At 56.8% G+C, this 13609-nt stretch overlaps 2 protein-coding genes across 14 annotated transcripts in view; one reads left to right on the top strand and one right to left on the bottom strand.

The window, feature by feature from the left end:
* Positions 1-6043, top strand: part of IFFO1 (intermediate filament family orphan 1) — a 16653-nt gene extending 10610 nt beyond the window's left edge. For 9 of the 12 annotated variants that reach the window (XM_023232344.3, XM_023232343.2, XM_023232337.2 and 6 more), the window contains 2 exons: positions 3926-4056; positions 4984-6041. In XM_023232344.3, the coding sequence (XP_023088112.1) occupies positions 3926-4056; positions 4984-5089 (237 nt within the window). In that variant the 3' untranslated portion in view covers positions 5090-6041. Of the gene's footprint in view, positions 1-3925; positions 4057-4983 lie in introns of all 12 variants that reach the window. The other 3 variants (XM_023232345.2, XM_023232338.2, XM_023232340.2) reach the window with 2 other exon arrangements.
* A 1151-nt stretch (positions 6044-7194) lies between these two features.
* On the bottom strand, positions 7195-11158 carry GAPDH (glyceraldehyde-3-phosphate dehydrogenase). 2 transcript variants are annotated; one of them, XM_023232349.2, is made up of 9 exons: positions 11045-11158; positions 10729-10774; positions 8962-9061; positions 8774-8880; positions 8561-8651; positions 8355-8470; positions 8186-8267; positions 7567-7979; positions 7195-7459 (listed from the first exon to the last, which is right to left on the bottom strand). In XM_023232349.2, exons 2-9 carry the CDS (start codon positions 10755-10757, stop codon positions 7390-7392), a joined length of 1008 nt encoding a protein of 335 aa, XP_023088117.1. In that variant the 5' UTR covers positions 10758-10774; positions 11045-11158; the 3' UTR covers positions 7195-7389. The 2 variants fall into 2 exon arrangements, with proteins under 2 accessions (XP_023088117.1, XP_023088116.1); XM_023232348.2 differs by having other exon boundaries at positions 8774-9061.
* Positions 11159-13609: the final 2451 nt, after the last annotated feature.

The following is a 13609-nucleotide window of genomic DNA, read 5'->3' as shown; positions in this document are numbered from 1 at the left end:
ACAGGCGCCCGTCACCACGCCCGGCTAATTTTTTTTGTATTTTTAGTAGAGATGGGGTTTCACAGTGTTAGCCAGGATGGTCTCGATCTCCTGAACCTCATGATCCGCCCACCTCGGCCTCCCAAAGTTCTGGGATTACAGGCTTGAGCCACCACGCCCGGCCGATAGCGTGAGATTTTATCAGGTCACTCAGAACAGTGTGCAATTTAAAACTTAGGAATTGTTTATTTCTGGAATCTTTTTTTTTTTTTTTTGAGATGGAGTCTCGCTCTGTCGCCCAGGCTGGAGTGCAGTGGCGCTATCTCGGCTCACTGCAAGCTCCGCCTCCCGGGTTCATGCCATTCTGCTGCCTCAGCCTCCTGGGTAGCTGGGACTACAGGTGCCCACCGCCACATTTGGCTAATTTTTTGTATGTTTTAGTAGAGACGGGGTTTCACCATGCTAGCCAGGATGGTCTCGATCTCCTGACCTCGTGATCCGCCCACCTCGTCCTCCCAAAGTGCTGGGATTACAGGCGTGAGCCACTGCACCTGGCCTGGAATCTTTCATTTAATATTTTCAGATCAAGGTTCACCTTGGGTACCTGAAGCTGTGGAAAGTGAAACCAGTGGATAAGGAAGGAGTAACTTTATTTTTATTGCTCTCACGTTGTATGTGTTTGAGAAAGAAGTCGAGAAATTATTTTTCTATATACTCATTCTCCCAGCACACATCAAACTGTCCTGCTTCTTCATCAGACCTGGTTTTCTTGGCCAGGTAGATGAGATTTCGTGGATTTGTGCTGCTAGCTAAAGACATGGCAAGGGAAACCAGTCGTCCCCACCCTTCTGTCTACCCTGGCTCGCTGTTTCCTCCCTCCTGCTTACCTGATTCTTGCTTCCCTCTTTTGGATGGTGGGTTTAAGGTCTGTGTTTTCACTGCACCTTCAACGAAGTAGAGGCCTTTGTGCAGCCATCTTCATGAAGAAGAGATCTCGGGCTGCCATCTCTCCCTAGTCTTCCCTGGACCTCAAGTGCCTAGTGTAAAACATGATCTGAAAGAACTAAAATAATATCTTAAATGGAATAATGCCTTTTAAGCTATTTTTGGCTGGGCGTGGTGGCTCTTGCCTGTAATCCCAGCACTTTGGGCGGCCAACGCAGGCAGATCACTTGAGGTCAGGAGTTCGAGACCAGCCTGGCCACCAACATGTAAAACCCCGTCTCTACTAAAAATACAAAAATCAGCGAGGCATTGTGGTGGGCATCTGTAATCCCAGCTACTTGGGAGGCTGAGGCAGGAGAATTGCTGGAATCTGGGAGGTGGAGGCTGCAGTGAACTGAGATCATGCCACTGTGCTACAGCCTGGGCGACAGAGCGAGACTCCATCTCAAAAAAAAAAAAAGGTATTTTCAAATCATGACTCCTCCTCTCTCCCAGTACAATGACTTTAGGCAGCAGTCCCCAACCTTTTTGGTACCAGGGACTGGTTTTGTGGAAGACAATTTTTCCACTGACCCGGGTGGGGAATGGTTTTGGGATGATTCAAGCACATTACATTCATTGTGCACTTTGTTACTATTTTTTAAAATTATTTTATTTTATTTTTTTTGAGACAGAGTTTCGCTCTTGTTGCCCAAGCTCGAATGCAGTGGCACAATCTTGGCTCACTGCAACCTCTGCCTTCCAGGCTCAAGTAATTCTCCTGCCTTAGCCTCCCAAGTAACTGGGATTACAGGCATGTGCCACCACGCCTGACTAATTTTGTATTTTTAATAGAGACGGGGTTTCTCCATGTTGGTCAGGCTGGTCTTGAACTCCCGACCTCAGGTGATCCACCCGCTTCAGCCTCCCAAAGTGCTGGGATTATAGGTGTGAGCCACCGCGCCCAGCCTGTGCACTTTATTTCTATTATTATTACATTTAATATATAATGAAATAATTATATAACTCACCATAATGTAGAATCAGTGGGAGCCCTGAGCTTGCTTTCTTGCAACTAGACAGTCCCGTAGGGGGGTGATGGGAGACAGTGACAGATCATCAGGCACTAGAATCTCGTAAGGAGCACGTAACCTAGATCCCTTGCATGCGCAGTTCACAGTAGGGTTCACACTCCTGTGAGAATCTAATTCCGCCGCGGATCTGACAGGAGGTGGAGCTCAGGCCGTATGCCAGTGATGGGGAGCGGCTGCAAATACAGATGAACCTTCACTCACTTGCCCACTGCCCACCTCCTGCTGTTCGGCCTGGTTCCTAACAGGCCGCAGACAGGTACTGGTCCGTGGCCTGGGGTTTGGGGACTTCTGCATTAGGGGAACTGTTAGGAGGACTTGCTGACCTCAGGAGTACCCAAGGTGCCTTTATCTTTGTGACCTTTGATCTCTCAGGGTCACTAAAATGGAGCAAGGACTGGTTCCTCTGGCAAAGCCAAGGCCCAGAGTGGTGAGCGGGAGGCAGTTCTTCCCCACTGCTCCTCACCTCTCTCCATCTCCTCCCTTCTCACCCCCAAGTCTGGTCACACAGCGAGCCTGCAGTTTTCAAGGTAGCTTGTCAAGGACGTCTCCTGACTTGCACGTTCACCTCCTGACCTTGTTCCTGCTGTAAATTTGTGAATTAAGTGGGGACACAGACATAGGCAGAGACTACTGGTGGCAGTACTAGCCTTGTATTTCAGCAGAATATATTCGGTTCATTTCCTTCTTCCCAGTCTCCCTGAGTGATGGTTCCAGAACCCAGCCCCCTGCACTCCGGCTTTTCCAAGGTGGAGAAATTGGCGTGTAGGCAGCTGATCTGAACAAGGGCTGCTGGCTCTGTATTTTCTCCCTGGGTTGAACAGTCACCGTGTCCTGCTCCTCCCACTACTATGGTGCTCCCGCTGTGGAGCCAAGCCTACCACTGAAGCTGTCCCCACTGGGGCTTCTCACCCAGCCAGCCACCATCTCACCGCAGATGTCACTGTCCTGATCACCTCTGTTGTCTGGCCCTGTAACCTGTTTCCATCTTCCTCTAAGTTCCCACCCTCTCTGTCCAATCCAGATGAGCACAGCTGGTATCTTCCCCATTCTCTTCACTCAGGCAGTCACGAAGGTCATCTCCAGGCAGTTTCATTTTGCCTCCCCTTGTGGCCCCTGCCCTTTGTACCCAAAACAAAGAGAGGCAGTCGACTGTCCCTGGCACAGAGTTTGTGCTGCCTGGGCCCTGCCTCTCTGCCTGCCTCAGAGTCTGGGCTGACGAACGGGCCCTGGGAGGGAGACTGGATTTCTTTGATTCTGAGCCCCATGTTTTCCACGTGTGACATTTCTGAAGTCAGGACATGTCTCAGAATCAATGGCACCTCCAATATGGGAGTCTTCCTTGTAGTGTCTCAGAATGGCTTTTAGGTGAGAAAAGTGATAAGGAGACAATGGTAAGAGGATTGGGCCCCTTTCCGCAGTGAGCCAGGCTTCTTGTATGCCGCGGTCTCGTGGGCACGTCACAGAGTGAGTTAATTCCCTGTGAGGTCTGAGTCTGCCAGGATGAGGAAGACCCGTTGCTAACCCTTACAGGAGCTCACAGTGCAGGGGACGGCCCAGGACCAGCGCAGTACAGGGGATGAGGGATGAGCCAGGCCCAGCGGGAACCCGTGTGGCCCTGGGAGCCTGTGGATCTGCTCCATTCCGCCCACACTGACTTTCCTCACCACTCTTACCAGTCTTCATCAGCCTGCAGCAGTACCTTTGCATTCCTCCATAGGCAGAGATTTCCAGGAAAACCAGAGGAAATGATAGCATATTGGGTGCCTTCTGCCTTGGTCTGATTTATTTTAAAATCTGAGCCTTCAGTAATGGCTGCCTGGGCCCCCAGCCCAGCCACTGCTCTTGGCCTGTTAGCCTCCTGGCGCGGGGCACAGAGGCGCTGTGAACCCCACCTGCTAACCCTGATGGCCCTGCCTGCCCCACCACAGCTGGAGCTGGCCACAGCCAAGAACGACATGAACCGGCACCTGCATGAGTACATGGAGATGTGCAGCATGAAGCGCGGCCTGGACGTGCAGATGGAGACCTGCCGCCGGCTCATCACCCAGTCCGGAGACCGGTAGGCACCTCCCCTGGGCGTGGGGTCTTCCGGGGGGACGCAGCGGGGAGAAAGGTTGGAACACAGCCCCAAAGACCCTCAGGCAGTGACTGGGTCACATCTTGCTGTGGGGCAGCCCTTTGGGAGTCAGCTGGTGTGGCTGACCCAGACCCACAGCTCTCTCCCTTGGCAGTTGGAAGACACTGTGTCCATTCATGGCGGGAGGACTGAAACCGCCCAAGGCCACCAGCTCTGGTGGTTCCCCTGGTTAGAGGCAGTTTAAAAACTGGCAAGGAACACAAGGGTTGTGGGGGGCAGATTTTTATCTAACGTCAGGGCCATGATTTATGCATTTGATCCTGTGTAAATGACACCGCAACAAGAAAGTGAATTTTTAAAAATCACAAAAATACTGCAGATAGACATAAAGCCAAGGCCCTAGAGTCAGGGTGCTGGAGGCTCAGCAGCTTCTCTCCTACTGTGACTTCAGCTATTTCTTTTTTTTGGCTCACTACAACCTCTGCCTCCTGGGTTCAAGGGATTATCTTGCCTCATGCTCCCGAGTAGCTGGGATTATGGGCACCTACCACCACACCTGGCTAATTTTTGCATTTTTAGTAGAGATGGGGTTTCACCATGTTGGCCAGGCTCGCCTTGAACTCCTGACGTCGTGATCCACCCGCCTTGGTCTCCCAAAGTGCTGGAATTACAGGCCTGAGCCATCGTGCCTGACCTCAGTCTCAGTTCCCAAGACGCAGGCGGGGCCCATTTCCCTGTCAGGGTGGGGTTGGAGAGAGTTCAGCCCCTGCCGCTCCCTCGCCATCCCGCGGCCCCGCCCTCGCTTCCGGTACTTCTCACCTGCTGCCAGAGGATGAGGCAGCAGGAAGAGGAGTGCCGTCTTCAGGATTCCTGCCCGCCCCAAGGTTGACGACTGGTGTTTTTTTCTAGAAAGTCTCCTGCTTTCACTGCGGTCCCGCTTAGCGACCCGCCGCCGCCGCCAAGCGAGGCTGAGGACTCCGATCGCGATGTCTCATCTGATAGCTCCATGAGATAGAGACCTGCCTCTCCCTCGCACCCGAGGCCCTCGCAGCTGGGAACTCAGCAAGGCAGAGGGTGGGGCTGCACAGAGGGGAGCATCAGCTGCAGCAGTGCACCAGGCCTGGCCCCTGGGGACGGGCGCCCCTCCCTCGGGCTTCCTCCCTCGGTCTTGGCTTCTCCAGGGCTCTGGGGTGTCTGGAGCTAGGCTTGGCCCTCCCATTCTGGGGCCATTTCCACCACAGTTGGGGCTCTCCTGCCTTCACGTGTGGGTGTCTGCTACTTCCCCATCTTTAAAATGCTGCCAGAGCGATTGCGGCCCCTCACCTTGTCCACCTATCAGGAATGTGAATGTGGGAACTTTCCTCCATCCCTGTTGTCCGGAGCCAGCTCACTGTCTTCCGCACTGGTGCTGACTGGCCCAGGCACTGGCGTGGAATAGAACGCCGTTGGAGGCTACACATGGCCTCTGTAGCACACGCAGCTGGAGAGGGCTTCTGTCCCTGTCAGCGGCGGAGGGCGTTGGGGCTGGCCGGGGCACCTTGTCCCTGCTTTGGTCCACATGCTCATGCTGTCCACCTGCTGGGTGGAGTGTATGTGGCTGTGGCCCTCCCTCGTGGATGTGCCGTGCTTTAAAGAGGCCTTAGTGCCCGGGATGGGCACAGTATTTTGATGGGAGGTGGGAGCTCTTGCTCTCCTGGTCACTGCAGAATGACAGAGAAGGTGAAGCTCCGGGCATGCGTGCGCAGGTGTATGTGCGCTCAGGGTCTCTGTTTAAGTATTAGCTAAACATGTGCCTCCTCCGTGTCTGTCATACTCTGAGACCAACAGGCTACAGTGTCCCTGATTCTTCAAAAAGCCTAGAGAATCGGGGGAGATGCAATTCACAATGCCTTGGTATAGGAGGCTGTGTTGAGCTGACATTCAAATGGATTCTTTAATAATAATGAAACTGGCGAGTATTTAATGTGCACTTTGGTGTCACTGTCTCAAGCACTTCCTAATATTCACTAGTTTGAACTCTGAGGTAGGTACCTTTTTTTTTGAGATGGAGTCTCATACTCTGTTGCCCAGGCTGGAGTGCAGTGGTGTGGTCTCAGCTAACTGCAGCCTCCCCCTCCCGGGTTCAAGCGATTCTCCTGCTTCAGTACGCCTGTAGCTGGGACTGTAGGTGTGCACCATCACTCCCGGCTAATTTTTGTAGTTTTAGTAGAAACGGGGTTTCACCATGTTGGCCAGGCTGGTCTCAAACCGCTGACCCCAGGTGAGCCGCCCACCTTGGCCTCCCAAAGTGCTGGGATTACAGGTGCGTGTGCTCTACCGAGGTATGTACTTTTGTCTCCACTAGGTAAGTGCACGTGCAAAATGAGGCCTGGGAGTAACTGCCCAAAGCAATTGAGCCTTTCAGTGGCACAGCCAGGGGTCTGGACCTAGGTCCCAGCGACACGCCTTGCCCCTACCCAAGCTCCCTTAAGGGTGATGATGGAAAGTCACCTTGACACATCTCTTCCTCAAAACCGTGCGAGGTGGGTGTTAACTTTTAAAAATTTTAAAAGATTTAAGATTTTAAATCTTTTAAGATTCTATAGCGCTGCCCATCTGGGGCATGGTTTTAGGTTGTTTACCTAGATGAAGCCTCCTGAAGACCTTAGGGGCTGGTCACAGTGACGTCCTCAGATAAGACAGGCGGGCACAGCAAGCAAGAGTCCTTGCTCAAGACCTCACAGCTGGGGAGGCCAAGCTGGAATTACCCGCTGCAGCTCAGCTCCAGGCTGAGATCTACGAACCAGTCACCAGCCCAGCGTGAACCCCGACTTCCTCCACCAGTCACCCTCCCTGGGGCTGTCCCTAGAATAGCTTCTTCCATGTTTGGCCAACAGCAGCAGATAGCCTAGGACTAGAGCAAGGACAGGAAAAGGCCTTGTTCTCTGAGGTAGTGGTGCCAGCTTTCTGTAGCACTCAGTCTGAGCAGGAAGCCAATGGTAAGCAAGGCTGTTTGGAGGCCCTACCCTCCATCTGAGGGGAACGTACCAGGTCCCCCCCAGCAAGAATGTCTCACCTTGGCGCAAGCCCAGCTTCCCTTCCCTCCGCCCTAGACCCTAGGATAAGACAGGACAAAGAACCGGCTGAGCACAGGGGATTTTATTGATGGTACACGACAAGGTGGGGCTCCCTAGGCCCCTCCCCTCTTCAAGGGGTCTACATGGAAACTGTGAGGGGAGATTCAGTGGCGGGGGACTGAGTGTGGCAGGGACTCCCCAGCAGTGAGGGCCTCTCTCTTCCTCTTGTGCTCTCGCTGGGGCTGGTGGTCCAGGGGTCTTACTCCTTGGAGGCCATGTGGGCCATGAGGTCCACCACCCTGTTGCTGTAGCCAAATTCGTTGTCATACCTAGAAGATGAAGAGAGTCGTTAGGGCCCTTTTTCTGAGCCGGTCACCAGAGGGCGCCAGACTCTGCACCACTTTTTAAGAGCCTGTCTCTGGGCCCAGCCACATACCAGGAAATGAGCTTGACAAAGTGGTCGTTGAGGGCAATGCCAGCCCCAGCGTCGAAGGTGGAAGAGTGGGTGTCGCTGTTGAAGTCGGAGGAGACCACCTGGTGCTCAGTGTAGCCCAGGATGCCCTTGAGGGGGCCCTCCGACGCCTGCTTCACCACCTTCTTGATGTCATCATATTTGGCAGGTTTTTCCAGACGGCAGGTCAGGTCCACCACTGACACGTTGGCAGTGGGGACACGGAAGGCCATGCCAGTGAGCTTCCCGTTCAGCTCAGGGATGACCTTGCCCACAGCCTTGGCAGCGCCAGTAGAGGCAGGGATGATGTTCTGGAGAGCACCGCGGCCATCACGCCACAGTTTCCCGGAGGGCCCATCCACAGTCTTCTGGGTGGCAGTGATGGCGTGGACTGTGGTCTGGAAAAGGAGGGAGTGAGGCCCTGCACAGTGCTCCCCACATCACCACCCCTCTCCCTCCCTCCCTCCCTTGAAAAGAAATTATGGGAGAGCCAGTCCCCAGAAAAGCCCCAACCCCCAGGGTTGCATGCAGCCCTGGCACGGAGGAGGAGCCAGTCCTGGATGAGAAAGGCAGGAGCCTCCGTCCCATTCCCCAGCTCTCATACCATGAGTCCTTCCACGATACCAAAGTTGTCATGGATGACCTTGGCCAGGGGTGCTAAGCAGTTGGTGGTGCAGGAGGCGTTGCTGCAAACAAAGGGGGGGTGCAAGTCAGGGGAGCGTGGCCACAGGGTGCCAGGCTGGCCGCTTCTCCCCTGGCCCTGCCTTCCTCACCTGACGATCTTGAGGCTGTTGTCGTACTTCTCATGGTTCACACCCATGACGAACATGGGGGCGTCAGCAGAGGGAGCAGAGATGATGACTCTCTTGGCTCCCCCCTGCAAATGAGCCTACAGCAGAGAAGTAGACAGTTATAAACCCGGGTTCTGCCTCTGCAGGGCTCAGCCAGCTTCCCCTACCGCGGGCCCTCCTGCACTCACCCCAGCCTTCTCCGTGGTGGTGAAGACGCCAGTGGACTCCACGACGTACTCAGCGCCAGCATCGCCCCACTTGATTTTGGAGGGATCTCGCCTGTGGGGTGGGAGAGACAGGGATAGGACATATTGAGGGACAGGAGGTTACCATGTACCCAGGGGAGCCACACCACCCTAGCTGCCCCCCACAGCACATTTCTCCCACTGCCTTCCACTCACTCCTGGAAGATGGTGATGGGGCTTCCGTTGATGACAAGCTTCCCGTTCTCAGCCTTCACGGTGCCATGGAACTTGCCATGGGTGGAATCATACTGGAACATGTAAACCTGCGGGAATACGCGAGGGTGTGAAGGGGCTGCCTGGCAGCCAGGTGGCTCGTCCCACACCAGCTTTGGGGCAGCACTCACCATGTAGTTGAGGTCAATGAAGGGGTCATTGATGGCAACAATATCCACTTTACCAGAGTTAAAAGCAGCCCTGGTGACCAGGCGCCCAATACGACCAAATCTAAGAGACAAGGAAGAAGGCATGAGGAGGGGAGGCTTCTCCACAGTATGGGAGCTGCCCTAGGACACCTCCCCATTAAGAGGGCGAATGCAGCATCTCCTTACCCCCAGGAGGGCCCAAGAGGTCGAACTGTATCTCCCTTAAGCTCCCCTGCCAGGCTGGCCTGGCTTTACAGCATGGCTGCAACTGAAGGCTCCACTGCTGCCTAACACCCCCAGTCATAGGAAGCCCTTTCCAGGAGAAGCGGCCATGTGGGGCACTGCCACCCACAGTCTGGGCACAAGCTTTGCACGTGGCATTCAGCACCCTACTATGCCACCCCAGGAATGCTTGCTGCTGCCTGGCTCAGCTTCAAACTGCACCGTTTAAGAAGACTTGGACACTCAGCATCACCAAACTCAAAGGGCAGGAGTAAAGGTCAGAAATTAATTGGACAGGGCAAGCCCACCCCTTCTCTAAGTCCCTCCTACAAAAGGGATAAATTTTGGGCCCGGGCCGGGAGGGGGTGGGGGGAGTTGTTTTTTAACCCCCTAGTCCCAGGGCTTTAATTTGCAAGCTTCCTGTCCTTTCCTAGCTCTTTTCCAGAAATCAGGAGTGAGAGCACAGGTGTGTGTATGTGTGTGGGGAGAAGGGATGGGAGACAGCCCAAGCCCAGGCCCCCAGTTACAGAAAGGTCAGCAGCTATATTTATCCTCAGACCAGGGTGCGGTGGGAGATCTGGTTTCTGGAAGATGGAATGGGGAGAAGGGCAGGTTTCCCGAGGTTCCCAGACACCCAATCCTCCCGGTGACATTTACAGCCTGGCCTTTGGGGTCGGGTCAACGCTAGGCTGGCAGGGAAAGGGGGGGCCATGAGGTGAGCCGCCGCTGCAGGAAGGGGCCACCGCCAGAGGGGCCATTTTGCGGTGGAAATGTCCTTTTCCAATTACCGATGACTCAGCTCCCCCCGGCTTGGCACCAAGCCACAGCCACCACACCTCTGGAGAGAGGGGCCAAAGGAGGACCGCCATAAACCCACTTCTTTGATTTACCAGAGAATTATCTAGAAAAAGCATCACCCGAGGGGAAATCGGGCTTGCAGCTCAGGGGCCGACTTGAGAGCAGGGGCCGGGAAGCCTCGCTCCACCTGACTTCCCCGCCGCACGCGACTCCACCCACCGAGGCAGGAGCGCAGGGTTAGTCACCGGCTGGGTTTCCTAACGGCGGCCCATTCATTTCCTTCCCGGTTGCAACATGGCGGCCGCTCTACCGCAGGCGCAGCCTCCGGACGGGGATGCACCCGCTGCGCACTAGCATCCCCGGGCCTGCGGTGCCGGAGGCCATGGGGGAGGGGCTCCTCTGCGTCACGTGACCTCACAGAGCGCGAAAGGAAAGAAAGCGTCCCCAGCTAGGGGTCCGCGTCGGATGGGATCTCGGGCGGGAGTAGGGACCTCCTGTTCCTGGGGACTAGGGAAGGAAGGCTCCGGGGAGATGCCGCCGCAAGGGCGGAGCTGCACCGGGAGCCACAGCCTGGGTGCGGGGCTCCGCCAGGTCCGAGCGCTGACCTTGAGCTCTCCTTGCCGGGCACAGCTACCCTACCCCCATACGACAGCAAAGACCTGGAGCCCGCAAGGCTCGTGGACGCAGTTCGTGGGCGGCCCAGGGCCCCCCAGCCACCCACGAACTCACCCGTTGACTCCGACCTTCACCTTCCCCATGGTGTCTCAGGGATGCGCTGCGCGGAAAGAGAGAACAGTGAGCGCCTAGTGGTCCCGGTCGACACCCACGCCTCCCCTCCCCTCCCCCCACCAGCCTCCATGCCCAGCCCGCGCCGCATCACGTCCTCCGCCCGCCCCTGCAATGCGGAGGCCGCCAGGCCCGGGCCCGAGCCCGAGCTCACGCCCGCGCCCACCCCGCAGCGGCGCGAACCCGTCCGGCCCGCGCCCGCCCCTGCGGCCTTCAGGCCCGTCCCTAGTCTCCCGGGCTCCTCTCCGCCCGTCTTCACCTGGCGATGCAAAAGAAGATGCGACTGACTCTCGAACAGGAGGAGCAGAGAGCGTAGGGGGAGGCTGCGGGCTCAATTTATAGAAACCGGGGGGGCGCGGCGGCAGGCGGTGACTCTGACCCCGCCTCCCGCCGGGCTCAGCCAGTCCCAGCCCAAGGACTTGAGGCCTGAGCTACGTGCGCCCGTAAAACCGCGAGTAGCCGGGCCCTGCTTTCTCCCTGCTCTTTTTTTTTTTTTTTTTTTTCCCGCAGCCGCCTAGTTCAACTGGGCACGCATCAAGCGTGTGGGCCCCGACGGAGGGGGGAAGGGACTGAGACTGGCCCGATGGGAGGTGATCGGTGTTGGTTCCCAGGACTGGAGTGTGGGCAGCAGGAGACTAGGGAGTCAAGGACGGGGGCCCTTACACGCACGGATGAAACAGGACTTTGGGAGCGACTGCGATGGGGAATTGGAGCCGGAGCCCTGCACGTCTCGCGGCTGCACGCGGCCTGCCCCCTCCCCTTTCTTTCAAAGGCTGAGAGGCGGGAAAGTTGGGGAACTTCTCCTCGAGGCTCTGCGGTAGTGACACCGGAATAGCTGAGGCAAAGGGCTAGGAGGGGCCCGTGGGCCCTTCCCAGCCCCCACTTCCCCCTCCCCATCTCCTGGCTCCTGGCCTCTCTGGGACCGAGGCCTGGGCTGGGCACTGGGCAGTGGGGGCCTGGAGAGGAAGGAGGCTCGGGAGGCGGCTTGAGGGGGAGGTTTCTGCACGGAAGGTCACGATGTCCTGCAGCCCTGTAGCCTGGACCTGATGATTAGGGCAGACAATCCAGGCCCTGTGTGCGCCAGCGGCTCTCCCCGGGCTGGGGCCCCAGGCGGAGTTCAGGATGGCTGGTGGGGGCCCGGAGGCCTCCCACAAAGTCACTCCTGGAGACCCGTGGGCTGTGCTGCCTAGGGTGAGAGACAGTGTGCCTTTCACTCCATCCAGCCCGGGGCGAAGAGCGGGACGTGAGGGCGGAAGTCCCTCCCCGCCCTGGGACGTGCAGGCGAGCCAGGAGCCGGGGACTCCCCTTCGCTGGCTTCGCTGGGGGTATGGAGGGCAGGGTGAGTCAAGAAGAGGGAAAAAGTGGGAAAAGAGGTCTTGGGCACATGGTGGGAACAGGCCCCCTGCCCCTTCCCCCAGGGGATCCATTTCTCTGGTAGGAGGGCAGAGGGCCAGGCTTGTGAGTGTGGGGGGGGGAGCGTGCTGAACACTTGTAAGGAAGGGGGTGGGGTGGCCTTGGCCCATCAGCAGGTGCATGGGAGGGGGATCCTGGGCCTTTTGCTGGCCCAGCATAACCTGACACCAGCCCCCTGCCCTTCTAGCTAAAAGCCGTTTGCTAAGTTTAGCCCGCCTGGTGATAATCGTTGCTTAAAAGGCACCCACAGGACTCCAGTCCTCGTCCCTGCCTTTCTGGGATTGCCTTTCCTCCTGGGACCCAGCACCCGGCTGTGTCCTGGTCTGGCTGCCATTGGCATGGTTGGTGCGGGCTTTTCACAATGACCACCCAGAGCAGAGTAGCAAGAGCAAGGCAAGAGGGTCCTAAATGGGGGGGGGGGGGGGGGGGGGAGTGGAGGAAGCCCCACCTCTGACTCAGCTATTCCTGCATCTAGGACCATTAACCCTTTCCCATCCAGAGCGTTAAGAGCACCTCCATGCTCCTGCACCACCCAAGCGTGATTTGGGTGCGCCATCTTCCCCTCTGCCTCATGCTTGTCATTTTTCATTACTGTCTTCTCCCCGCAAACAGGGAGCACTACTGACGTAGTGTGCTGTTGTCATGACAGCCGAGGCACCAGTGTGGTCACGACAGCCAGCTCACAGCCTCCGGTTCTAAGGTGACTCAGCAGAGACTTGAGGAGCTGGAGAGGGGTGGGCAGGCTTCAGGAGCAGCCGGCCTGCAGCATAGCCCGCGCCCCCTGCAGACCTGGGAACAGTGAGGAATGCGGGAGACAGACCTTGTCTCCTGCAGAGCTGGAGGGGATCATGACCTGACCTGCGACCAGCCTGGCCCAGTCTGCTGCCAGCCTTTGGAGATGGGATTAGGGAACACGAGTGGGGGTGGGGTGAGGCACACAGAGGAGAGCAACCCTTGGTCTAGAGCAGGTTTTCTCGACTGTGACACTATTGACATTCTGGGCTGTGTAATTCTCTGTTGAGGGGCTGCCCTGTGCACTGCAGGATGTTCAGCTACATCCCTGACCTCCGCCCGCCAATGCTGCTAGCATTCTTCCCCCGCAGGCTATGACAGGAAAGGCCCCAGGTGTTGTCACATGTCCTCTGGCAGGCACAACTGCCCCCGTTCAGAAGCGCTGATCTGGAGCCGAGGCACTGCATAATTCTCCCCAGAGGCTGGCTGGTCACTGTGCAGGGTCCGGAGGTTGAGAGGGGAAAGGTGGCAGTGACGGGGCAGGAAGCTCATCTGCCATCCTGGGACAGGCCCTAGTTCTCTGGGCTCACTCATCTCTCTGCACTGATAACCCTCTCTCTGCTGCGTGAATCTGGGCTAATGTGAAAGATGAAACAAAAGACAAGCTTAGGAAAAAATG

The sequence above is a fragment of the Piliocolobus tephrosceles genome, chromosome 10, assembly GCF_002776525.5.
Source record: "Piliocolobus tephrosceles isolate RC106 chromosome 10, ASM277652v3, whole genome shotgun sequence".
NCBI classification, from domain to species: domain Eukaryota; kingdom Metazoa; phylum Chordata; class Mammalia; order Primates; family Cercopithecidae; genus Piliocolobus; species Piliocolobus tephrosceles.
The sequence above is the reverse complement of the archived record's forward strand: the minus strand, read 5'-3'. Positions and strand labels throughout refer to the sequence as shown.

Coding starts and splice junctions, on each gene's coding strand:
- GAPDH (XM_023232348.2), bottom strand. CDS start 10,757: ATGGGGAAGGTGAAGGTCGGAGTCAACGG. Junction 7,980..8,185: donor GTATCGTGGAAGGACTCATG/GTATGAGAGCTG, acceptor CTCCTTTTCCAG/ACCACAGTCCACGCCATCAC. Junction 7,460..7,566: donor TTTGTCAAGCTCATTTCCTG/GTATGTGGCTGG, acceptor TTCATCTTCTAG/GTATGACAACGAATTTGGCT.